Source organism: Nelumbo lutea, chromosome 4 (assembly GCF_056320005.1).
Source record: "Nelumbo lutea isolate HS-2025 chromosome 4, American lotus-T2T, whole genome shotgun sequence".
Classification (NCBI taxonomy): domain Eukaryota; kingdom Viridiplantae; phylum Streptophyta; class Magnoliopsida; order Proteales; family Nelumbonaceae; genus Nelumbo; species Nelumbo lutea.
In genome coordinates, this window is record NC_142687.1 from 46826179 (window position 1) to 46853110 (window position 26932).

General features: G+C 38.5%; 1 protein-coding gene across 2 annotated transcripts; it reads left to right on the forward strand.

The window, feature by feature from the left end:
- The first annotated feature begins 4945 nt into the window (after positions 1–4945).
- LOC148855589 (ribosome production factor 2 homolog) lies at positions 4946–25363 on the forward strand. 2 transcript variants are annotated; one of them, XM_088984744.1, is made up of 7 exons: positions 4946–5210; positions 10803–10877; positions 10987–11190; positions 24075–24320; positions 24404–24646; positions 24781–24846; positions 24976–25363. In XM_088984744.1, exons 2-7 carry the CDS (start codon positions 10809–10811, stop codon positions 25093–25095), a joined length of 948 nt encoding a protein of 315 aa, XP_088840870.1. In that variant the 5' UTR covers positions 4946–5210; positions 10803–10808; the 3' UTR covers positions 25096–25363. The 2 variants fall into 2 exon arrangements, with proteins under 2 accessions (XP_088840870.1, XP_088840871.1); XM_088984745.1 differs by lacking the exons at positions 4946–5210; positions 10803–10877; positions 10987–11190 and adding an exon at positions 22350–23079.
- The last annotated feature ends 1569 nt before the right edge of the window (positions 25364–26932 follow it).

Sequence of the window (26932 nt, forward strand, 5' to 3'; positions counted from 1 at the left end):
ATCAATTAAGGGCAAAAATACTATTCATATCCTTCCTCTTACAATCCATTCATTAGTGCCACTGCCTCTAGCAACCCCTCCGCCGCCTTTGGCAATGCCTCCGCTGCCTCCGCCCATCTTTGGCAACACCTCCACCTTCGCCTTTAGCAACGTTGCTGGAACTTCCTTGTAGCCCGCTGTGAACTTCTCCCATCTATCCGGCAACGTTGCCGGAGGCAGAGACAGAGGTGAGCAGAGGTGATGGCATTGGACAGAGGAGAGAACCGAGTCAGAGTTGAACAAGTTGATGAGAAGAAGTGAAGATGCAAAGGCTAATGAGAAGGTCGTCAGCATATTTGTTGCGCAGGAGAAGAACTGGTTGAGTGAAAGGAAGAAACTCCATCAACAGATTGGAACTCTTCTAATTGAATTATAGGTTCTCAAGAAGAAGAGAGAAGTTAAGTCAAGTCTAAGTGAAAAGGTATGGGAGAAAGAACATATGATACAATCTCGAGACAAGGCACTACAGGAAGAGGATGGGATGAGGAAGGAGCTAGAAGAAAAGCTATGGAAGGTCGAAGCCATCATGGAGGAATTAAGGGAAACCGTGAAAAGACAAAATCAGAAGCATTCTTCTGAGCTCTGGAAAAACAAGACTATCTTCATTGAGATTGTCTCAAACCAGTGGCAACTTGAAGTGAAGATGGGTCATTCTCTGCAACAAGTGGAGGTTGCAAAGCAAGAACTTGACTTCGTCTTCAAGGAGAAAGAGGAGTCAATCTCAATGGTTTAGAAGCTTTCTTTGGAGATTATAAAGTTGTGTAGGGATTTGAAATAGAAGGATAAAATCTTGTCCACCTTACTGAGGAAATTCAAATTGGATACAACTGAAAAACAAATGCTACTGAAGGAGATTAAAACAAATCCAAAATGGGTACAAGGAAGTCCTGGCAATGTTGGCGGAGGCAGAGGTGGGCGAAGGCGTTGTTGGAGATGGGTTTGGGAAAGAAGCCCAAAATTTGTAGACTTAAAAAGTTGAAAAACTCTCATGATGTTGGTATCATAGCCATAGTTGAACTTAAGATTTCAATGATTCAAATGCATTTTATTGTTAGAAGACTCAACTTTAGTGGAGGATTCTCATATCAACATCGTTAGAAGACTCAACTTAAGATTTCAATGACTATCAACAGTTTTGAGGATTCTCATATTGCCATTTTATGGCACTCAACTGTTAAAGTCGAGTGCCTATTGACTACTAATTGTTTTGTGAGTTGCTTTGTGGAGATTGCAGATGATGAGCCTTTTAGAAAGAAGACAGCTTTGGCATTTACTCTTAGAGGCCTTACTTAGTATTGATTTGCCATGTCTTCTTCTGGGGAACTTTAATGGTATTCTTAATGAGCATGAAAAGATACGGGGTAGGACTTTAATGCTATTCTTAATGAGGATGAAAAGATATGGGGTAGGACTTTAATGCTATTCTTAGTCCAAATCTACATCCATGAGAGAGTTTCAAGATTTTGTTCTCTCTGTGGGTTTGCATGATTTAGGTTTCTCTAGAAATATTTTTACTTGGTGCAATGGTAGACGAGGTAATACTTGTGTATGGGCTAAACTTGATAGGGATTTGGTTAATAGTCATTGGCTATCTTCATTTAATTCCAATCTGGTTACACATCTGAAGAACTTGTATTCAGATCATTCTCCTATTTTATTCAAAATGTCAAATGATAACAAAAACCACCCAACTATGTTCCGCTTTCAAGAGATGTGGTTAAACCATGAGGATGATTTTCTTAATATTGTTGGAAGTATTTCAAAACATTAAAACAATAGAAGGAGAGGTGCTCAGAAAGGAAGTTGAACACGCCCAACTAAACTAGATCTCCTAAAAGCCATAATGCCCTCTTCAACGTTGGACAAAATCTTCACCATTGGCTTCTTTAGGAGGAAATCTATTGGAAGCAAAAATCCCATGTTATGTGGCTTGCCGAGGGAGACAAGAACACCCATGGGATAGGTAGTAGGCTATGTTATGGGCTTGAAACTTGTAGCTTGCTAGTTCATTATAATTTCTTTGAAAAAAAATAAAAAGTTTTGATATCTATAAAAAAAATCTGCCTAATTGTTGTTTTCAATTTTTTTGATGGATAATCAAGTATTTTATTATTAATAATAATAAAAGTAAGTAGACAAATTCATACAAAGCTGATATCCATAAGGAGGCATGAGTTGCTGCCTCAAAAAACAAAGTAAAATTACAAATGAGCCCAGAATAATTGATCCATGTTCACCCCTTGCTTAGCTAGTAGGTTAGCCATCTCGTTTGCTGACCTCCTCTCCTACTGAACTCTAACTGTGAGATTAGAGGTAAGCCATTTGAATCTTTTCATTTCTCTCCTAAAAGACCATGCTGCTGTCTATAGTTCTTTCAACCACCCAGTTACCACTCTAGAGTCACCTTCAATGACCAACCTCCTAAAGTTCAGTTCTTTAGCAATCTGTGCTCCATGTAGAGCAACTTGCACTTGCACTAACTATATTTTGCACATTAATTGGGCACAAGAATAAGGCCACAATCTGTCCCTCTTCATTCCTAAAGACACCCCCAATGCTAGAGGGTCCAAGATTGCCAATGCTATTGCCATCAAAATTGAACTTTATGAAGCCTTCTTCTGGTGGCTACCAATCTACAACAGGATTATCCTTAGCTGAAGAAGAATTTGCAACAGATACCTAGTTTCTCTATATGTCATCAAAAGAGTAAAGTGAGAATGAATCTAACGATTTGGTCCAGCTTATAGCCCTCAGTAGTAGACATTCCCAAACAGTATCTACATCTCTTTTTTTATCATTAAAAAGTATGTTATTTCTTTCCTCCCAAACTTTTCATATTAGGGCAGCCCTAACACATCTCCATAGAATTCTACCTCTTCTCTTAGGCCACCTAAAAGTTGTAGGGTCAAAAAGCCCCCTGGTTTGTAGAGGCATCTCCCACCTACCCCCAAAAGGTCAATTCTTTTCCCAAAGATTTACAATAAATGGATAAGAAATTAAAAGATGGTAATAACTCTCTCCATTTTCTTTGCAAAGGAAACACTAGCTTGGGGATATGTAGAGGTTAGGTCTTTTCTTTCCAATGCATCCAATGTGTTTAAATTCCCAAGGGAGGCTTCCCAATAGAGGGCTTTGACTTTAGGAGGAATGGATTTAGTCCAAACTTTTTTCCAAAAAAGGGTTGAGGGTTAGTGACTCTGCACAATTGAGAGAAAAAAGAGGCACAAGAAAAAAGACCTAGATGGTTGGGAGTCTAGATTCTAACATCAGGTTTAGAAGGGTCCAAGAAAACATTGTCTAGGGTCTTAATCAACGAAGTAGTTTGATTAATTTCAGAATCTCTTAGATCTCTTCTGAAATCCAAATTCTAGAGGATTGGGAGAAAGAAACAAATCTAAGAATGGGTTCACTTTTAAAAAGGGAGAGGGAAAACAAAGATGGATAGAGATCCTAAAGGGTGCAATTACCAGGGTCTTGTTGTTTTCATGTTTAACCCCATTTTAATCTTAAATAAGAACCATGCCTTAAGTAACCAACACTATCATTGTCCTACAAATGCTTAGTTCGTCATCTAAATGTCATACTTCTTTAATCAGGTTTCAATACATATATTGTATTTCTTTTTCTTATGAGAAAGCTTATTTTTAGCGGTAATAAACCAAAAATTTCCTTGATGTCTATGCAAGTCCCTAAATCTTCTCTCAGACTCTTGTATATAGATCTTTATTTGTTGTTTTTCTTTTTGCTCATAAGTAGGTAAATGTGCTTGTATTAACTTCCTATGAAGCTACATTAGCAAATCCATTGTTTCTTGAATATTTTCCCAATTTCCTAGATTTACCACATTTCTAAGCGAAACTTTCCTACATATGCATAAGATATTTTTTAATTAATCAAATGCTCAAACATTTCACCAACTTAAAGGATAGAGTGCAATGCAACTCTATTTGAACTTATATTTATTAGAATTGACATGGTTTTGTCTATCAAACGGTCAGGAAGTTGATCAAAAGAAATTGGTTGCTATCAAACACGATTATGTTTCTGAGAAACATGAATCAAATGGCTATGCCAAACAAGACAGGTGATTCTCAAGATGAAAATTCTCATAATCCATTCTTTTCTGAAAGGATTTTGAGAATGAGAATCATTGGAATTGATGCCAAATTAGTGATTTAAAAGTGCGCTCCTTTGGTGTGCCTAGGCGCATTTTGGGGTATGCACCTCACCTAGTGTGCCTGTTGTGCCTTGTGCCTCAGCCCAGGTGTGCGTCTTTTTAAAATTTTGTGTTTTTTTGCTTTTTTTTTTTTTGAGTCTAGAGCCCTCGAATCTTGACCACACCCCTCTAAGCAAGCCCAAACATGTTATGCTAGGGTCTGAAATTTTTATTTCTCAAATAAAAAATAATGATTTTATAACTTTCATAGCCTTTTAAGAAGATATTTTATTGCAATGAATGAATAAACATCATTAGCAAATAGAGTGTTCTTAGAGGTCCGATATTATTTTTTTATGTGAGAAATAAGAATTTCAGACACTAATATAGACTTGTTTGGTCTTGCTTCAAGGGGCAATGGTACAAAGGCGACTCAGAGAATAAAAAATGCAATATGTTTTACATCACATTATCTACTTGAAATAATGCAATTAAGGAAAAAATAAAGAGATTGTGGGTTTTACATGCTTGAAAATGCTTTATATTTTTAAATCGCATTTGTTTTTATTTTTAAATTTTCATTTGAATATGCTTTATGCATTTTAATTTTAGATAATAGGTTTTTTTAAAATATTTATTTTTTTATTAACATTAATATTTTTTTTGATTTTTTTAAAATTTTCTGACATCTTTTTTTATTTTTAGCTTTTTTTTTTTAAATTTGCGCCTTGCTTAAAAAAGGCGCGCCTCGCCTTGCGCGTTAAGCCTCAAAGCAAATTTGCCCTTACGCTTTTTTTTCGCCTTCCGCTTTTATAACAATGAAGGATGCTTATCATCCGCCATTGAAGGAAGCTTCAAAGGCTACAACGTACCGCTCCATTGCCATTGAAGTAAGCTTCACCATCGTTGACGACCTTTCTCCACTCTAAGTCTCCATTAGTTGCCCCTGCTTTTTTCCTCTACTTCCTTAGGTCTGCAACTTCTTCCCTCTGCTATTGAAGCAAGGTGCTGCGAGGTATCTCTTAACACCAGAGTGGGCTTTATGATTCATGCACTTCATTATTCCAATATTCTTTGTATCATTGCAAAGCTTGCAGACTCTGTTTCTGTTCTGCGGGATTTGATGTTTCTAATACTATCTTTATTTCATATAACTTGATTATTTCCCTTCAATTTTCTTCTTTTTTGGTTTCCTTTCTTCTTTCTGGTTCTAAAGGGTTAATTTTGGTTGAATTTTCTTTCTGTGCTGCTACTTCATTCCTTCTTTGTTTCATTCGCTCGAGGAGTTTATTCGGTTGTGGGGTGCTCTTTATTAGTCTATCAACCGAATAGTGAATATCTCGGTTCAGTGGGTCTATACTGCTAGATGACTTGAAAACCTTCACCCGGGTATCTGGGAGCGGTGTTACAGTTCAATGAGTCTACCAACTGAGTATTTGTTGTTCTTCGTGGGCTGAAGGAAGTCAAGGCTGTATTAGATGGGTTAAACGAGTGGACCTGGAGCTACTGAGATTGATTCTCTGCATTAGAGTTAAGATTTTTAGTCTTGTTATATCCGACTTCATTGAGATGGGTTATTTGATAATGTAATGCTACAACTGCTTCATTGGCAAAACATGAGTTGATAGAAAGGAGTTGTGTGGTAGAATCTTCATGTCATTGTTAATATCTCTTTTGAGAGCAAGTTGTATTAAATCAAGGGGTTTTTATAGTTCAGTCCACCCCTAGGGTGGAGCTAAGATTTCTAGGGGTGGACTGAATCCTGCCCGTGGATTGATGCCAAATTCACGGGCAGGATGCGGTTTCGTGGGGGGGGGGGGGAGGTCGCTACTAGTAAACTAGGAGGGGGCTACAATTTCAGATTTCTGAGGTGGATTGCAGTCCACTTATCCCTTAAATCAAAGACAAGATTTTCGGTCTGGTTTTCTTTATTATCATATGTTTTCTATTTTTTTTTTTTCATTCATCTCAATATTTGCATTCTTTTTCACTCATCTTTTGGATATTTTGTTGGGAGTTGGGACTATTCTCATCTTCCAGCTTTAATTTTTATTAAATCAGTTCCAAGGTGGATTTTCTTACATTATCTGAAAGTTTGTTTATCTGTGTTCAGTCAGTAGGCATACTAGTCTGATTTTTTATTTATTTATTTATTTTTGCTTTTTCAAGTTGTATTCAGAATTTAACTCTTGTTTGATAACAGTTCTGCTTCATCATAATTATAGTTAGCAACCTGACATATTGTAGGTCCTATGTGATTGATAATTTTGCTTCTATGGAAAAGTTTAATTTGCATCTCTGATATAAATCCACTACAAGATATATGAATAATAATTTGGGTTGGTGATTCTCCTTTGAAAGACCAATTTCTGATCCTTTTTTCCATCTCTACCTTAAAAAATGAACCGGTTTCCACTTTCCTTGTACCCTCTAACTCGAACTCTGGGTTTGGATGGAACCCACAAAGATAGACAGTAGAATTTGGACCCCCTCTCCTTTAGGCTCTTTTACTTGTGCTTCCTTCTTTAAAGCCCTAACTCAACCGATTGTCCCTCTTGGCTTGTGATGCTTGTCATTCCTTGTTAAAGAAGTTTGGTGGGAAGCTTTCTTGGAAAGAGTCAGCACAGGAGATTTGCTTCAAAGAAAGAGACCCAATGGATGTTTATCTCCTCACTAGTGTGTTCCTTGTAAAACTGATGGTGGACTCCCCCACTGAATGTGCAAAGCTTGTTTGCTTCCTCTTCCTTCAAACGACCAACAAAAAGGGGGAAGGATTATGTGGAGACGTGTTCAAGCTGCTGTTTGCTGGACTTTATGGGAAGAAAGAAATTCAAGGATTTTTTCAAATAAGGAGAGAAGTTTAGAAGTTGTGCTAGAAGTGATTCACATAAGGGTGATACATTGGCTGAAATAATTGGATTTGTTTACAGATTTTTTCAGTGGATGATTTGCTAAGAAAATGGAAAGAAATTGTTAGTTTAATCCCAGTTAAGAAGACGTTAAGTCCTTTTTGAAATCCTCCACCTTAGGGCTTTATTAAGCTGAATTTTGATGGTAGTAATATGAAAAATCCAGGGCCTTTTGGCATTGGTGGAGTGTTCAGAGATGAGAATGGGAATATATGTGGCTTGTATTCAGGTCCTATTGATCAAGGTGGCTCAGTGAGAGCTGAATTCTTGGCTGCTATTGTTGGGTGCAAAAAGCTAAGGATATGGGAATTACTAGGCTGATTCTTGAAGGGGTTCCAAAATAGTTGTTGGCTAGTTGAAAAAAAGAAGGGGTTCTATGGCAATGTGGAAATGATCTCAGAATATTCAAGATGATACCAAGAGATATGCAAACCCATATAAGATGGGTTAGGAGGTTTGCAAATGGGTTGGCGGATGGTTTGGCTACACAAGGAACTCATAGACAACTTTGTTTCGGGCTCAATGTTAAATGTGTTGAGGGTTCTTTGCCATATAGGGTCTTTGGCCTAACAACTTCTTGTTGTACCTTTTTGTTCCTTAATCTTAATAAAATTTTCTTGAGTTGCTGATAAAAAAAATTCAGGACCGAGGTACTAGCAGCTTTGGAAGGGGTACAAAGAACTAAAGACTTGAATATTAATAAGCTGGTTTTAAAGGAGATTCTGAGATTGTAGTGGTTAAAGGAAGACAACTCTAGGCTCTACAACTACAACGATAAAAGGAGAAAGTTTAAGTAGTTGATTAATGACATTGAAGTTAAATGCACATGGGTAAAGGGAAGTGCAAATTGTTTTGCAGATGTGTTAGGTAGGCAATGGGTGAATTGGGATTCTGTTTTATGGGCTTAGGTGTAATTATTTTTCTTCTTTTTTGGGTGTCTGTCGACATCCTTGGGGAGTTAAGATAGTTTAGCTCCCCTCCTTTGTAAATTAAATTTGTTTTGTTAATGAAATTTCCTATTATTGATAAAAAAAGAAGGGATGTAACCTTGTTTTCTTATAATTTGGAATTTTGGGTGTATGGGTTGACCCGTTTGGTTATAGCATTTGAGATAGAGGAGAATTTAAAAACATGTTACGCTTGGGTTAGCGGGTCAATATGAGTGGGTCAAGGTCAGAGTGGGTTGTGACCCACTAACTTGCAGTCAATATGGGTGGCAAATGGATCTGGGTTAGTAATGGGTCGGTTGGTACTCTACTCACACCCAGCCCAACCCATCCTACCCATTTGTCAATTGCCATTTCTGACTCAACCCATTTGACCTGTGTCACCCATCCAACCCATCCACTTGCAACCCATCTAAAATGCATTCGTTTTTCATATGGGTTGACAATGGTTGGTCCAATTATCCATTGTATCAAAACAAAACAGTTAAGGTGGGTTGGGTTGAAGGTGTACAGATCAAATTAAAATGTCTGTCTTATATAGATCTGGTAATCCATTGGGTCACATAAAGAAGGTTAGGTTGGGTTGGGTTGAAGGTATACTAGTATAGGGGTCATGGTTTAGGGTTCGACTCTTTGAATGCTACTCTGCAACTCTCTCAGCCTCCGCCTATTTGCAAAGGAGATAGGGAAGCTTCGAGTGTCATGGGGGGGGGGTTAGCTCTTTTCTCCAGTAATCAGTGTTGATTGGTATGCGTTCCTTCTCTTCCTTTCTTTTTTACAAACAAGAGAGAGGTCTCAGAGCCTGTGTAGCATGGGGTACTGCTCGGTCTGGTGAAGTTGCTGTATATATAGGATTTGAAGTTCTATGCGAAAATTATTTCCTCCTTGTTAATCACCTAGGCTCTGTTTGGGAAGAGTTCAAATAGAGTGCAAATATAAATATGTAGTGTACATTCTGGTCCATGCAAATGCAAAGGTGGTTTAGTTTTGCATTGATACATTTACTTTTTTGTCAAATGATTTTTAGTTGTAATGGGTGCAAACACAAACTCCTAGATTGGAATCTACCTTTTTTTACATTGACCAACTTTGAGTGCAAAGTTTGCATCCATTTTTTTGGTTTCAAACTTTACTCTCATTTTCGATGCAAACATGCCTTGAAACATGCCACTTTCAGTACATAAATGTACTCTTACCAAACACCAACAAAACTGAACCAAAGTGCATATATGCACTGAACTGGCATTTGCACTCTTACCAAACAGAGCCCTAAGAGTTTTTCCTCTTGTTCTGCTTCAGCAAACTGAAATCTTGTGCTTATTCAATTATGTAACAAAGTTAAGGTTTCAACTTTCAAGGAAAGCTTTGTTAGAGGGACAAGAGAAACAAAAATGACAGCAGTGATGGATCCTTGGCCTTGCTTTCTGCCAATAATCCTTTTAAGTGGAAGATATTGACCCTGGTGTGTCAATATTGGAGTTGGAGCTAATAATCCCTTCTCTGGTCTCCCGAGTTAAAAAAAAAAGAATCTTTGCAGATACTCTTCTCCGTGACACCCCTTCCTTCCATCCATATCAACTTCCTTTCTCATGCTGATGGTAACCTCTAGTTCCTTATGTCCTTCCTCTCTTTCTTGGATTCTGTCTTGTTAATAAATTACTGTTTCTTCCGTTACATTGACCTCCGAGAGCTCCTGTTTTATTTGTTCTGTCTCTGCTTCTTTATTCGTTTTGTTTTTCTTAGTGGTGAATTGCACATTCTTTGCTCTGTCTCTTTAGCTTCTCATGTTCTGATTCTATAAATTTCCTCACTATGTCATTCTTCCTGTCCACTTTTGGCTTCTACTTACTATTTACTGTGGTGCTATCACTACAGCTGTGTTTCTATTTGTAAGTTTGTCAACTCTAAGATTGGTGGTATTCTATTTGGTGCATGTATATTAGGATCAATTATCATCTATGTTGGACTATTAAAAGGAAAATTTAACAAAACCACTGAAACTTAAGCAGTCACTGCCTGTCTGCTGCGATGGGTCAATGCATGTGTTGTTGGGTGGGCAATCTCTAAGCAGTTGTTAGTTGTTTTGTGTATTAAGTTTTTGTATGGATTTTGTGTATTAATTTTTGTAGCCATATCTTTTGAGGATGGGAGGCAATCTCTGCAGACTTGTCCACTAACTACAGGATATCTGCCTGTAAGATTGCAATTAAAATAAAAAAATTATCCCTGTAAGATATTTAATTCATCTCTGCATTACCCGTTTGACACTGACATTCAGGAAATGCGAATCCAGATGTTATCAACTGTTGTGATTAAAGAATGTGTTTTCTAAACTCTATTAGAAATTACTGCACTTGATGGCAATTAAAAGATGTCTACCACAATGCTCCTTGGCTTATCTATCTATACTTCCCTTTTATCTTTGCGATGTCATGCTTTAGGAAAAAGGAATGATCTTCAAGGTTTGAGAATGATATTTGTTGTGTTCTTGATCATAACAATCATGACCAGTGTTTTAAAAGGCATAGGAGGCGTATACCTGGAGGTGCGCCCCCAGGAGAGGTGCCCCCAAAATGCCCTTAGGTGTTGATACCTCTGAGGCGTAAGCCTCATGTGCAAGAGGCATATGTCTCATACGCCTTTATATGAGGCATGCTAGACGTGTATGCCTCATGCACCTCATGCATTAAGTATATATGTATAAGATATATGATGACATGTTATGATATGATGTGATTTTTCTTGTGCCAGTTAATAATGTTGAAGATTTCAACTCCAAAAACAGCAAAATCCAAACGAGTGCTTGAAAAGCGTGCTCCCAAGCTTGTAAGTTCCTATGGGTTACTTTATTTTTCGGTTTTTCTCAATCAGGAACTATCCATTATCTATCATTTGGGCACTCGAACTGATTTTCTATATGAATTCTGCCGTGTAGGTTGAGAATGGGAAGAAAACACTGATACTACATGGAACCAAGACCAGCAAAATATTAAATTCTGTTTTGACTGAAATTTATCATCTGAAGAGGGGCAGTGCGGTTAGGTTCACCCGTAAGAATGAGAATATCAGGCCCTTTGAGAGTGGCGGAGAAACTTCTTTGGAGTTCTTTTCACTTAAAACCGATTGCAGTCTCTTTGTGGTGAGCAGAGCAAACCTAGGGCCATTTATTTTTTGTTTTTTAATTTAACCCAGTTTTTTATTTTGTTGCTGATGTTTGGATGATGATGGAACAAGTTAATAACTGGAACTTGTCCTGAATTTCCTTGTATGATTTGAATGAAGTTTGTTTGGTAGTATGTTTGAGTGAGATAAATGAAAAACATGTTATTGTGGTGCAGGACAAGGAATAGTATCTCAAAACTGTAGGTAGACCAGCTTTGGATACTGAGTTGAATTGTAATTATATATCTCTTACTTGTTCCTAGTACTAAAAAATAAAATTAAGTGTCTCAACAAAAATGAATGCTACAGTCTGTAAAGATGCTTATTAATCAAATTCTGCCTGCAATAATTCTTTCCATGAGTTTGAAACTTTCTTGCTCACTCTATCATGTAGTTTTGACTCTTAAAGTTAGGGGTGCAACTTGGACAGGCCTAAGCTAACCTTGGACCAACCCTGCCCACAATTTGGGCTGGGCTTGGGGCCAAAACTCAGAGCTTTCCTATTTTTTGGGCTGGGCCCAGTCCTAGCCCTTGGGGAATGTATTGATTATACACATGTCATTGACTAACCTGAGCCTGGCCTGGGCCTGGGCCCAACCCAAGTATGCCAATGTTCAGTTTGGGCAGGGCCTGGGTTGGATAGGTTGGGTTTGACCTTGGCCTTGGTCTGGGGCTCAAGATTTAGTTCAATTCTTAGGTTTGGGCCTAGGTTCACCTTAAACCCGGCACAGCCTGCATGGCTTGCTCCCCTTCTTAAAGTTTACAAGACAGCTATGTTGAATATAATTTTAAAGGGATGCTTCTTTATTATTTCATAAAATATCGTTTTATATTTCTGCAAATTTCACAATGTATCCATCATGTCTATAACTTTTGCAATTTTTCCATATGACATTTCTGACATATTTCCTATATTTGGATAACTGATATTTTGACCAACACTGACATTTAAAACTTGGTTTTGATATATTTGTATTATTAGGTTTTCTCTTGTTCAATAGTTACTTATGGAACTTAGTAAAATTGTTTTTGTTTTCCAAAGACCTGATTGTTTCTCATTTGCTTTAGTGTTTCTGTTGTGCTCTATTTGTTCAATAGGTGTATAGTCCTTTGCTTGAATTTTTGAGTGGGCTTTGTTTTTATTTAATTCTTTGCTGATAACTTGGTAGGTCCCCATACAATATGTTTTTTTCTGTGTTCATCTTAATAGCACTGTTGTGGATTAGATGAATGACTGTAAACTTACTCAAGGATGCTGTTTGCACATGTTATGTTGTAGGGTTGTCACATTGGCTTTTCATGGTGGATTTTAGTTATGAAAATCTCTATTAATTTGATTACTTGCTGCTAGAAATTCATTTGTATAGTTTTTGTAGAGACTTTCCATCTCTTATCAATCAAATAAGGTGGATTTATTAGAAACAGCAACAGAAGATGCTAATGAGTTTTTCAGGTTCCGCTGGGGTGTGTTTTTGGAAGTGGAGATTATATTCCTATTTCAAGATTTCAGATTAGTCTTCATGGGCTTTACTGAGCCATGTTTAGGATGATTTATAAGCTGTATTGGTTTGAAAAGATGTATTAGAGGCAGTCCATGGTGATTCTTACTTCCTTTCATGCCATCTGAGAGGTGCAAGTTTTGTCTTCTAGAATTAACATCTTATTCCAGTTGACATCTATGTTTGCTAACTCTAACAGCTGATGAATTAGCAAGAAGCAGACTTACTAGGCTGAATTCATGTGTTAGGGATCATCCTTTTAAGTGTAGCCTCTCAAATCGAGTACTAGTGTTATGCCAGTGTAATTTTTAGAGGATGCCTTTTCTATTTGCCCTCCCATCTTGTTTCAAATCCTCTTGTCATTGGAATTTCTCAAAAAGACACAATTATGGGTTATTTTATTACATTTTGATGTTATTTTAGTTGTTTTTATTACTCTTGCAGGCCACCCTCAACTTATTTCATGCTTGTAAACAAGCCACTAAGAGCCTAAGACTCCTTAAATCTCACCCTTTTAGAAACTTTAGGTAGTTGTTGTGTGTTTATGAAGTGTTGTTGTGCTTAAAGATCCAATAAATATTCTTATTGTTTACCCCAAAGAAGCAATTGCAAGACTCTTACACATAATGATGACAATGGTAAAGAAATCAAAGATGTAATGGAGGGCTAAAACTGAAAAAGGTTAACTCTGCTCCTTTCTGGCTTAGTTTAATCATAGTTGACTCTTCTCCTTTTTGGCTCGGTTTAGTTACAGTTAGCATAGTTAGCTCTGCTCCTCAAACTTCTTAGTTTGATAGAATTGGAAGGAACAATGTCCGGGTAACCCACCTGCAATTTGCCGATGATATCTTAATATTTTGTGAAGGGGGTGACAAGCGAGAAGTGAGGAATCTCAGAGCATTGCTACAACACTTTGAGAGTGTCTCCAATTTGAAGATAAACCCGGATAAGAGTTGTGTGGTAGGTGTTAATTTGAATGACAGGACTCTTCAATCTGTGGCAGATTGCTTAGGGTGTCCCATTTTTTCATGGCCCTTGAAGTATCTAGGTCTCCCTCTAGGGGCTAACCCAAAGGAGAGTAGATTTTGGACCCCAATTTTGGAAAAGATTGAGAAAAGATTAGCTTCTTGGAAAAAGAACCACATCTCTATAGGGGGTAGAGTGACTTTATTGAGAGCTACTCTAGCAAACCTACCGGTCTATTTTTTCTCTATCTTTAGGATTCCTAATAGGGAGGCTAAGAAGTTGGAGAGGATAATGAGATCTTTTTTGTGGGAGCCTGGGGAGGAAAAGAAAAATCACCTAATCAATTGGGAAATAGTTTGTAGGAGTAAAGAGGAGGGTGGATTGGGTTTAGGAAGGTTAGCTCTAAAGAATAAAGCTCTCTTAGAAAAATGGTTGTGGAGGTGGCCTAGAGAAAGGGAGAGGTTGTGGCATGAAGTGAGAGCTAGTATACATGGCAGACGGGAAAATGGATGGGATGCGGGTGTATCACATCAAGCTGCATTGGCATCTCCTTGGAAAGCAATTCAGAGTATCCTCCCTCAGTTTCTCAATTTGGTCAGGTATGATGTCAATTCTGGTGACTTTGTTTTATTTTGGGAAGACACTTGGGTGGGTACTGTTGCCCTTAAGGACAGGTTCCTGTCTCTCTATTCTCTTTTCCTTTACAAGGAAAAAGTTCTCTCTCATTTTCACCCATCTCTTACTTCACCCTCTTCCTTAAGTTGGGACCTTGGTTTTTGGAGAGGTTTGAGGGATGATGAACTTAGTAGTGCTTCAGACTTGTTGTCTCTTCTTGGTAGTGTCTTTCTGGACTCTCTTAGTTCGGATGTGAGATTATGGTCCCCTCATCCAAAAGGTTTTTTCACTTGTGCTTCCTTTCTTAAGTCCCTTTGCTCTTCTAGGGGATACTTGGGATTTTCAACCAAGGAGATTTGGTTTAGACATGTTCCTCCTAAAATTGTTATTTTCTGTTGGGAGGTGTTTTATAGAAAGATTAAATACTTTGGACTGCTTGCAAAAGAAAAGGCCTTTCATGTGTTTGTCCCCTAATTGGTGTACTTTGTAGGGCTAGTGGTGAGGATTGCTCCCACCTACTTGTATCTTGTTCCTTTTCTAGTGCTATTTGGAGTTGGATTTTTTCCTTGTTTGGGTGTAGGTGGAATCTGTCTACAGAATTAAGTCAGCTGTTTGATCCTTCTTTTTTTATGTGGCCTACAAAAAAAGGAAAAAATGATGTGGCGATGTATTAGAGCAGCTGCCTTGTGGACAATCTGGGAAGAAAGGAATGCAAGGGTATTCAAAGAAAAGGAAAGAAGCATTTAGGCTATTGAGGTGAACTATGGACTTCTTTCATACATTCTCCTTTGATGATATGTGGAGAAACTGGAAAGCGGTGACCAATAGCCATACAAGGAAGGGCAAGGAATCTGCAGTGTGGAAGCCTCCGCCTGAAGGTTGGGCAAAGCTGAACCTTGATGGTAGTAGCCAATGTAACCCAGGCCCATCGGGAATAGGAGGGGTGCTGAGAGATAAAGAGAGCAACATTTTAGCATTGTTTTCAGGCCCTGTGGGAATAGGAGCTGAGATCTTAGCAGCAGTACAAGGTATTCAAATTGCAGAACAATTAGGATTCAACATTCGGTAGTTGAAGGAGACTCCAAAATTGTTGTGGGATGGCTGGCAGAGCCAGATTCAGCTATGTGGCAATACAAAGACTTGTTGAGGAAAGTCAACTGGCTCACAAGAAATATGACAGTCAGCTCTCTTTGGGTGGGAAGATCAGCAAATACTTTAGTGGATGGGCTAGCTAAGCAAGGGGCTTCAATGGATCATTTATTTTGGGCTGCTATGTAATTTTATTTCTGTTTTTTCCTGTTTTAATTTGATGTAATACTTTGTTAGAAGAGGTAACAACTCGTGCCTCTTCATGGGTTTCCTGTATTGCCTTAATTTCTGGATTAATAAAGTATTTTCATTCATCAAAAAAAAATCTTAGTTTGATTATAAAAACTTGATGCAGAACGGTTAAATTGGATTTAGTTATTCATTACTAGTATTGTAATGGAAAGAGAATCTTAGGTTAACACCACAAGGACTTTATGGTGCAACAACGATTAAGAATATCCGTCTTCCCCAATTAAGATATCTTGTGGTGTGACTCCAAGGTGGTAATGGGATGGATATAGAATGGCAAGGTTCCTGAATGTATAGGTACATCATGAGAGATGTGCAATACTTGGATGGAGAAATGACAAGAAGTTTGATGTAGGCAAAAAAAAAGGTAAAGAATCCTTAAAAGATGAATATCATTGTGACTTGCAGTTTGTAGATGATATCATAATGTCCTTCAAAATTAAACTTCTTATTATGGGTTTTGGTGCTAGACAGATGTCTGACTAAGGAAAATCTGTCTACAAGGGGCATGCAACCTCATGACTTGAACTGTGGCTTGTGTGGGCACAATCTGGAAATGGTTCATGATCTGTAGGTTCATTGTACTGTCTCCTCTCAAATCTGGGGGCATTTTTTTCAGAACTGTTAGGATTTACTGGGTCATGCCATGTTCAGTTAAAGAGCTTCTGTGGTGTTGTAATCTGCCAGGCTTGAGCAAAAAAAGGAATTTGTGTTTGATGATCTACTCCTACCGTTCTTCTAGGGACTTTTTGGGCTGAGAGGAATAGTCGATTTATGTAACAAGAAGATTTTGGATGAGTTAATCTATTTGGCTGTTGATAGGGTGGTGTCTTGGGTCTCTGTTATGAAAAAGTTTAAGCAGCGGAATGCTTCTCTGTTTCTTAGTTCTAGAGGGTTGTAAGAGTTGTAAGCTGGTGTCTCCTCCTGAGTGGGGGCTGTCTGCTCCCTCAGGAGTTTGTTGTACCACGGGGATTGGCCTATTACATACTTAGGTATACCTCTAGGTGCCAACTCTAGAGCCCCCTCTTTTGTTGTAAGCTGGTGTCTCCTCCTGAGTGGGGGCTGTCTGCTCTCTCAGGAGTTTGTTGTACCATGGGGATTGGCCTATTACATACTTAGGTATAGCTCTAGGTGCTAACTCTAGAGCCCCCTCTTTTTGGAACCCAGTGGTGGAAAAATTCGAGAAGAGGTTATTTGTGTGGAAAAGGAGATACTTTTCAGTGGTTACCTTTCAGTGTTTAGGATGTCCCAAAGTGTAGTTTGGAGGGTGGAGAAATTGTTGAGGGATTTTCTTTGGGAACTATGGGAAGGGAAGAAAGTTCACTTAATCATGCAAAAGGAAGGACTTTGGGTATAGGGAACTTCAAGGAAAAGAACTTGGCTCTTTTTGGGAAACTACTTTGGAGATTACCAAAGGAAATAGATGGGCTTTGGCATGAGGTGGTAGTTTGTATTCATGGGCTCATTGAAAATGATTGGGGGTGCAAGATTATCTAACAGAACTTCACTTGCCTCTCCTTTGAAAACTATTTGCAGTGTCCCTTGTTTTTAAATCATATCAAGTATGTTCTTTTCTTTGGCAGTAAGGTTAAGTTTTGTGGAGACCTGTCGATTAGGGATGTACTTCTGAAAGATAGGTTCCCTCTATTTTTGCATTTTCAAGTCTGAAGAGGAGACCAATCTCTGATTTTTTTTTTCTGCCTCTAATCCTAATGCTGCTCTCCCTGATCCTATTTGGAACTTGGAAGAAGGAATTCTTGATGGGGTGCTTTTTGTACCTAATAATGATGACATCCGTATTTGGTCTCCAAGTTAGGGTTTTTCCTTGTGTTCTTTCTTCAAATCATTAACCTTGTCTCCTCTTGCTTTGGTTGGAACTAAGGAAGTTAGGTGTATTCCCATACCCCCAAAGTTTAGTGCCTTATGTTGAGAAATATTTCATGGGAATGTTAATAATGTTTTGTTGCAAAGAAGGAAACCCAATTTGTGTTTATTGTCTAACTGGTGCAACTTGTGTGGGTTGAATGGTGAGACTGCATTTCACTTACTAATCTCCTGTTCATTTACCTCTTGTATTTGGGAATAGTTCTTCTCTTTTTGGTTGTAGGTGGACTTATTCTGTTAGTCTAGACAAGTTTGATCTGAATACTTTCAGTTTCAGGTGACCAAAAAGAGGGAGAATCATGTGGAGATGCACTGGGGGAGCTTTGATTTGGAATGTTACGGGAGAAGAGAAACTCATTATATTTGAGGATAAAAGGAGTAAGGAAGCTATCATAGAAATAATAATGGTGAGGGTGGCACATTGGGTAAAAACTTTGGAGTTGTTTAAGATTTCTCAGTTGATGATATGTTTAGCAATTGGGGAGCAATGATGGGACCATTGGCAAGGAAGCAGGGAGTGGAAAAGAAGTGGTTGCCTCTGGAAGCTGGATTCTTTAAATTGAACTTTGATAGTAGCAGCTTTGGAAATCTAGGTCCATCTGGAATTGGGGGGGGGGGTAATAAGGAATGAAAAAGGATAGATTATGTGCTATTCTTGAGACAAATTTGGGAAGGGGATTCTACAAAGGCAGAATTATTGGCCGTAGTTTGTGGGGGTGTGTAGAAGGCTAGGGAGGTGGGGGTGGGGAAACTTGTAATTGAAGGGAATTCAAAAATTGTAATTAGCTGGTTGTTGAAAATGGAAAAGATTTTGTGGAATGCAGGAATGGGATCAAGAAGTCCCAGCATTTCATGCAGGATATGCAATTGAAGGTTGTTGATGGGTCTGAAGATCAGCAAATAGTTTTGCTGACTATCTTGCAAAGTAAGGAGTAAATAGAGAGCACTTGTTTTGGGTCATGTTGTAAATATTGGGTGGGGAAATACTAAGAGATTGTAAAGGGGTTTGGGATGTGTTGTATTGAATTTTATCTTGTTTTACTTCTGAGTTTCTTTAATAAAGTTTTCTATTATTCATCAAAATGTAAATAAATATAGTCCTTGGAAGAAGAAATTTTCTCCATATTCTTGAACCAATGGACTGTTAGTAATTTTGGGCTATTTTAAATTTGGTATTATAGTTTGTTGGTGTCTTAGGAATAGAGTTAAGCAATAATTTTCTAAAATTTTCCAAGAAATTAAAAGGAAAAGGAGATGGGGGTGGAGAGACTTGTAATTGAAGGGGAATCGAAAACTGTGATAAGCTGGGTGAACTAGGAGGGTCAGGAGATGTGGTGCTATAGAAATGAGCTTAAGCGATTCAGATCTCATGTTTGGTGTATAAAAAGAGGCATTGTAATTGCAACTTTGAAAGTTGATTTGATGGAACAAACATTTATTTTGAAGTTACATGTGGGTAATCATGTATTTCTCTACTTTATATCTCTTTGCTTTAAAAAGTGCATTATTCTTTTCTTTCGCTTTCCTATTCAGATCTGAATCTCTCATATTTTTGATTATTAATTCCCCCCCTCCTCTTTCTTTTTGATAAGTGAAATTTGATTAGAGCGTTAAATAGAAAAGTACAAGCTTTCCAAGGGGAGGCACGAGATGTAACCTCCCACTATTACAAAAAGCAAAATCAAGTTACAACTGAGCCCAAAACAAATGATTTCTGTTCACCCATTGCTTAGCTAAAGCATCTGTTGTCCCATTAGCCAACCTTCTCACCCAAACTATCCTTAGGTTCATGCCTCTAGTAAACCATTTGAATTTCATCTCCTCCTAAAAACAGCAAGTACTGATTCTGGCTCCTTTAATCGTCCTACCACCGATTTTAGTCCCCTTCAATTTTCACATTTACCAAGTTCAAATAATGTGCAATCTTTACTTGTAATGCAACAAGCAACTCATCCTTGATGGAAACCATTTGAATTTCATCTCCTCCTAAAAACAGCAAGTACTGATTCTGGCTCCTTTAATCGTCCTACCACCGATTTTAGTCCCCTTCAATTTTCACATTTACCAAGTTCAAATAATGTGCAATCTTTACTTGTAATGCAACAAGCAACTCATCCTTGATGGAGTTACCCTCACCCACTGGATCTGAGAATAGAGCTATAATATATCCAGATCAATCTCTCACACCCCTCCAATTCTAGTAGTGTGAGAATTGCCTTGGCTACTTCCATCAAAGTTCAATTTCACAAAGCTTGCATCAGGAGGCTTCCAAACTACCTCCACTCTTTCTTTTTTAGAAGAGCTTCTTGCCACCTTTCTCCAATTTCTCCAAATGTCATCAAAGGAGAACTCTTATTCCCATCATGTAGGATTTTCTCCTTCCCATCTGATACCAGGGTTTCAGAGAAATTGGTTGTATTTGGATTTTCCACCCTCTTCTCCTTTCCCAATCAATGTGTTATATTTTATGTTCTCTCAGGAAAAAAAAAAAACAATTGTATTTGGGTTCTGCCCCCCACGGGGACTGACTGTAATTTGGAATTGAAAAAGATAAATAGGGGGTAGACAAGTTAGTCTAGTCTACCAATGTGAGGTGCTTGGCACATTTATCAACTATGCTAACCAGATACCTGTATGTACTCTCTAGCATCAACACTTTTAAAATATGTAAGGTGGTATATTTTAACTAAATTTTACTTCAAAAATATTGAACATGTTAAAAATTTAATTAAATTTGGCAAGACAGTCTTGGGAAATGACATTTAACTTCAAAAACTAAATATAAACACATGATATAAACGTATTAAATGGAATATACTTGTGCCTGTATTCATGTCCAGAACTTTAGGAAATGGAGAGTTATATTGTTACGATTCATTAGTCCCACATCGGTAGTATGGGATGCCGTTGTGGAGTGTATATGTGTCTGGGTTCCCTCCCTCTACCAGCTAGCTTTTAGGGGTGAGTTCTCCTAAGGCACATAACAGATGGTACCGGAGCCTACACTATTCCTCCCAGTTGCAATTGTACGGCGCAGGTGGTGACGTCGGTATTGCAGTGTTCGACCGGGACTAGGGGGACTAGTCCAAAGCCAGCCTGCATGAGTGCCGAGACTGTGGAGCATGGTGGAATGTTATGTTTCATTAGTCCCACATCGGTAGTATGGGATGCCATTGTGGGGTGTATATGTGTCTGGGTTCCTTCCCTCTAAGAGCTAGCTTTTAGGGGTGAGTTCTCCCAAGGCACATAACATATATATCCCCATTTCCCATGTGTCCATGTTTGTATCCGTTCCATTCTTTTATATTAATCAATGATTTTTTTTTTGAAGAATAAAAGAAAAAATTTATTGATAAAATAAAAAGCAGATTACAGCACTGGCAGGGGTGTTAAGATAACACTATAAACCCACTACCAACAACAGCAAGGCTCACAATGACACAAGACTAACCAAAAGAAAGACTGAGAAATCCCTCACCCCCTTTTCATACATTGGAAAGTCTTCAGGATCAAATGACTCGTCCTGCCCATCATCTTTCTCATACCAAACTTTTTCTTCTTTCCGTTGCAACGTTGCAACATCTTCTTCAATTTCTCTTCCCTTTTACTCATTTCAATTTTTTCAAAAGCAGTTATAGCGAACTCTTCGCCTCCCCAAAAGAATATCCCTAAACTCTTACCAATTTTAACCTCCTTGTCCACCAAGGTCTTAATCTCCACTTTCTCCCCTTGTCAGCTTGTTGAGACAAAGTAAGGCTACTCTCACCAGCACCAGCTTGACCTCCCTCTTCTCATCCCCTGACCCTGGTCTAACCTCTGGCCCTTCTTTTGTCAGGGTAGACTTTATCTCCCCTACGACAACTTGATGCTCCTCCCCTCTCCTTTCATCACCCTTTTTCTTTGCATTTAAGCCTTTTAATGTCTTCCTTCTGTACACTCTTATATTTGTTAGGACTTGCCCCAATCAAACCGTCTTTTAGCCTTGAGAAAGCCTTAGACACATGGACAAGGCTACACTTGCTTGTCTCTCTAGCTTCTTTCACTCCTTCTATAGGTCCTAGGACACCTTCCTTGTTCACAGCTCTTCTCTGCCCTAGATTTACTCCAATCCTACCAGCTGAAATTTCGAACTTTTGATAATCCTCGTAGTCCAAAGATGAGTATGTTTTGTCATTCTTGTCCAAAGCCTCTCTTGCAACCTCATCGCCGTGTTCGGTAGTTTACTCTTAGCGTCGTCCCCTCCATAGTCAGCCCTACCTAACATTCTTTCCTTGTCCTTCCCTTCCCACCTACTAACTCCTTTGCTACTTCCCCAGAAACCACCTCCCTTCCTTCTGGCCTTCTGAACCTTCTGAACAAACAACCACTTGCTGATTAGGACTTGTCTTCTCCTTTTTCCTTTCATCGCAGTGTTCTCTTAGATTAAGAGGTTCAACGAACCTTCCACATCGGTCACTCTTTTGAAACACTTCACGAGCAGTCTCGGCTCTCAGACTCCAAAGCCTCTTCCCAGAGTTTTCGAACTGAAATGTGTGCCTAAAACATCTAGATCGCTTGAACTTTATCTTGTTCGAAACCCATAATTTGAAACGGTGTTTCGTAGAGAACTCTCCAGCATTGTTGATGAACATTGTCTTCGAAGCTTGGTCCACAATCGAACCTTCACCATCTTTTCCTGCTCGTGCCGTCTTTCATTTTCTGAAATTCCAACTTTTTCCTTTTCTTTCATCTCCCCATTTCTCTTCCTTCTTTCTACTTCCACGTGTCCTAGTCGATTTTCCTTTCTCAGCCAATTCGGCTCACCACTTAAGTTCGCATGGGCCCCGCCACTTTTATTTTGCTTTGGAACTCTACTTTCACTGTCCGTTATGCGGCCAGGTAAAGACCCCAACCGAACGATGAATATTTCTGCTTCCTAAAATACCCTCGTCTTCAACCTCGTGCCCTTCCCCTTCGGTCTGACTATTCGTCTTCCCTCCATCGCCAGAACCCAACCTGGTCTTTTGGGTGTCTTCTCTCCACAATTCAATATTTTCGATCCATCTCGTTGTGTAAGATCCTTCTATGACCAGTCTCAAGTCAAAAGATTCACCGACGAAACGGAGGGATAGGAAAATAGGAACAAGGTGGATCTCTTCAACTTCAATTAAGATGCGGGCAGCTGAAAGGTTTCTCCATGATATTGTTCTAGGGTAAGCGAATCTGAATCTTCCGCATGCGTCTCCCACTATCTTAAAAGTTTGGAAGCTGCATGCGTGCAAGGGTATCCCGAAAACAGTAATCCAGACCATATTCAGAGGACCCATTATCCCTGATTGCTCCGACTAAAGGATTCCATCTCCCGATTCTGAGATCAGGTTTGCGAAACTTTCTGTTCACTAATCAGGATGTTGCTTGCCTCCTCGCTCTTGAAGATGAACAAGAAGAAACCAGCATTTAGCTTCATGTTAAAAGGTTTCTCAGGTCGCCATTTAGCAGCAGCCCACTCTTCGATCTTCTCCACATCTGGGTCGGAATTTACGAAACAACCAGCCAAACTACGACTCAGCAGCCTGAATCAATCTGTAACTTCTTTATCCAGATTCGGTGTCACTACCTTCCACATCTTCTATCTCATAGTTGCTTTTATTATTAATCAAGAAGATGTATGTCTCAAAATATTACTTATAGGCCCTTCTATTTACACCCAAACCCATGAGAAAAGCTGGCTTACCTCATTAGGTACAACTTGGATCATGAGAAAAGCTGGCTTACCTTATCTACACTAAGTCTTCGTCTCCTTTATACTCTCCAGGATTTTTCCTCAATGAAAGAAAGCATTTTTCATGTTTGAATATTCTGGACTTGTAGCCTTCCATAAGGTATAGGAAAAGGTGAATTATCAATTATGCCCGACTTTATACTTTATTGCCCAAGCTACAAATAAAAAGGGGTCATTATTCAACGTATCTAGGTTCCTGGAAGGGGTGGACTGGACGAGATCGGCTTCAGTCAGTGCAAGGCCCGTTCCAACACTGTTTGAACAGCCTTGCACCGGGAACATCTCCATCTCCGTACTTCAGTGATTTATTTCATGGGGAGATATTCCCAATGCAAGGCTACAATGGCTGTTGGAACGGGTTCTACACTGACTGAATCCGATTTCGGACTGGACCTAACTTCAGTATCTTTTGCACAAAGGAGATTTACTTGGACTTACATTTTCAAACTTGTTAGCCAGAGACTACCATTGCACCAATCAATGGCCCTTTAGTGCCCAAACTACATCATTATCATGATGATAGAGGTGTAACACTAGAATTAGCATCAGACCACTTAAATGGGTTACTAGATAAAATTGAAATTGATAGGGTGCCATCCTTATACTTGGAGATCATGCTCAAGATTTATTTGTGAGTACCAAATGGTTAGATTTCACTTGTTGAGTTTTTACAGTGCCCAGTGGAGCAAGAGAAATGTTAAATATGGTTTTCATTCTTCTACTGATTTATTAATACAACTTCTGTTCATGGATACTATTATGACTTTTTTTTTTTTTTTTTTTTTTCTTTCCATTCAGTTTGGTTCCCACTCAAAGAAACGCCCCAATAATCTAGTTATAGGGCGGACTTATGATCATCACATTTATGATCTTGTTGAGGTTGGAGTGGAGAATTTCAAAACCATGGACTCCTTTTCATATGACAAGAAAATAGCTCCCCATGTGGGGTCAAAACCTTTCTTTGCTTTTATTGGAGAAGGTTTTGAAAGCATAGAAGAGCTGAAACATTTGAAGGAAGTTTTGCTCGACTTATTCAGGGGAGAGGTACATAATATATTTCAAAATTTCTTTCTTCCTAACGATCAATAAAGTACAAAACTGAATAAGTATGTTTCTGATTCATGCAGGTTGTAGAGAATTTAAGCCTTGCTGGGGTAGACCGGGTATATGTTTGTACCGCTGTATCCTCAAATAGAGTGTTCTTCACACACTGTGCACTAAGATTAAAAAGGTCAGGCACAATTGTTCCAAGGATGGAGCTGGTGGAAGTGGGCCCATCCATGGATTTAGTAATTCGGCGGCATCGTCTTCCCAACGACAGCCTAAGGAAAGAAGCCATGAAAACTGCTGCTGAAAAGCCTAAGAAAAAGGTTAATCACCAAGTCTTCTTTCTGAAATCCTCTACGCTTTGTGTTGGTTTGTGCGCATGCATGTGCAACTATCTTTTCTGTTGTACAGTGGAGCAGAGATGCTTAAGTGATGCGACTTGTTTTACCCTTTTCAGGAGAAAAATGTTAGCCGTGATGCAATACAAGGAAAAACTGGGAAGATATACATTCCAGATCAAAAGGTGGTTTTTGTCTTCTGTATCGTCATTTTTTTCCTTTTCGCATGTTTCATTCAATTAGTCATGGATGGAAGCTTGTCATAAATTTGATTCTCATTTTCATTTTATTTATTTATTTTGCTTGACATCTAGGTTGGTGGTATGTCACTATCAAATAAGGTTAAGGGGCTAAAAAGGGAACGCCGTGAGGCCAAGATGAAGAATGGTGCAGATGATCATAGATCAAAGAAGCAGAAGTCAGATTCTAATTAATTGTGATTTCACTTTGTTGCATCTTTAGGATATAGTTGTTACTCATTGCATGTTTCTGTTTGGTGAAATGAAGAGTAATTTAGATAAACCATCTCCAAGAGCTGCAGAATTTCAAGTCTTAAGTTAGTTTCAATTCATTTTATTCATGACTATCAGTCATTTTTAGTTTATTCTATTAATATTGTTCAATATTTGAAATCAATCCCAATCTTAATTAAATGTAATGGACAAGATTAGACTCAATGTATGATTATTAAGGACTCCAAAACCTTACTGAGTAGACACCTACAAAGGATAAGGAATTAGAAAACCAAATGCCACCATTAGTACTAGTTGAATTATCTAAGGTTCTCCCATCAGTAAATAATATATGTGAGATATTTTGGGAAAGGTTGACAGATGGATGTTCCAAAAGAGTTTGAGCTACGTCCAACAATAAGAGAATCAGTTGAAGAAGAGGGTGAGGAAAAGAGAGAATTAGTACATGAAATGACCTGGTACGCAGACATTGTATGATTATTATTAAGGACTTTCTCATTTTTAGCATACCGATGAAAATAAAGCTAAAACAATCCAACCCAAAATACATGAATTCCATTGCAGGAAGTCAAGAAGAAATTAGATGAAAAAAGCATTGATACCTAGGACCTTGGAAGCAGCTCGAAAGCTATTCCACATTAAATCAGACAAAACAGCCTTAGAAAAAGGACAAAAGCAGAACATATGCTCAACTGATTCAACTTGTTGACAAACAGCACAAAGAAAGTCCAATTACTCTAGATTTAATTTTGTTTTTAGTAGGAACAAAGCCATTAAAGAATCTCCACAACAGAGGTTTAGAAGTTTAAAACAAGGTGGTATCTTTAATTCCCAAACCAATTTGAAGCACTGTTTTAGAGTGGTATTTGGAGCAGAGAATAAAGGGCTTTGAATTTTTTATGTAGGCTTGTTTGAAGGAAAAATTTCCAGATTTGTGATGAAGCCATATCCACCTTAAAGAAGCATTATTCGGAAATATTGGAGTTTGAATTATCATGTTTCCTAATTCTAGGGGTTGAAAAAATTGATCAATTAACGAGGATTTCCATTGATGTTCTTGAAGTCTAAAATTTTCCGAGTGGATAAAGAACATTGCACGGGATTAGGAAGCTTTGTAAAAGAATGTGTTTGTCTAATCCAAGGTACAGCTGTAGTAATTTCCTGAGAATCAAGAGTACCAAATAACCAACTTCCTTGAAAATGACTAAGATGGGACTGATGAAGCCTTAATTCTAAAAGGAAAATAATCACGGTGCTGAAGATACTTGGAACGACAAATTTGGGCCCAAAGTTTATTCTCCTCATTCAAAAATTGCCGGGCTAGTTTCTTTAAGGACTGCCCTATCTACCACGTTAGTCACTCAGAAACCTAGATCCCCCTATTCAACTTAGGTTGACACAGATGCTCCGAAGCACACCATCTATACTTCTAGTTGTTAGGAGAGGAGTGCTCCCAAGCAGACCATCTTAACGGGGAATTGCATCAAATTCATATAGTGGATAGGGGTGGACTGCAGTATACTATAAGGACTTATTTTCTTGCTTGAGAAAGTTTTTCTCAAGAAAACCATGATGAGTAGTCAAGAAAACCATGATATCATGCAAAGAAAAGATGGGAGATTGAGGGAGTCTTCCCTGAAATTTGGATACCTTTAATTAGGCCCTTTAATTTCACTTTTATAACATCCTAGAGAAACCCTTTATGGAGAGGATAAATAGATAAGGTGAGATGGGGTCTCCTTGGCAGAACCCCTGAGACAGTTGAAACTTGAAAGAGATCTTCTGGAGATCCATTAAT

What these genes read in the sequence shown, in the direction of transcription:
- LOC148855589 (XM_088984744.1), top strand. Translation starts at nt 10,809, where the DNA reads ATGTTGAAGATTTCAACTCCAAAAACAGCAAAATCCAAACGAGTGCTT. An exon ending in AAAAGCGTGCTCCCAAGCTT is followed by an intron (nt 10,878 to 10,986) that starts GTAAGTTCCTAT and finishes TCTGCCGTGTAG; the next exon opens with GTTGAGAATGGGAAGAAAAC. An exon ending in TCGACTTATTCAGGGGAGAG is followed by an intron (nt 24,321 to 24,403) that starts GTACATAATATA and finishes TGATTCATGCAG; the next exon opens with GTTGTAGAGAATTTAAGCCT.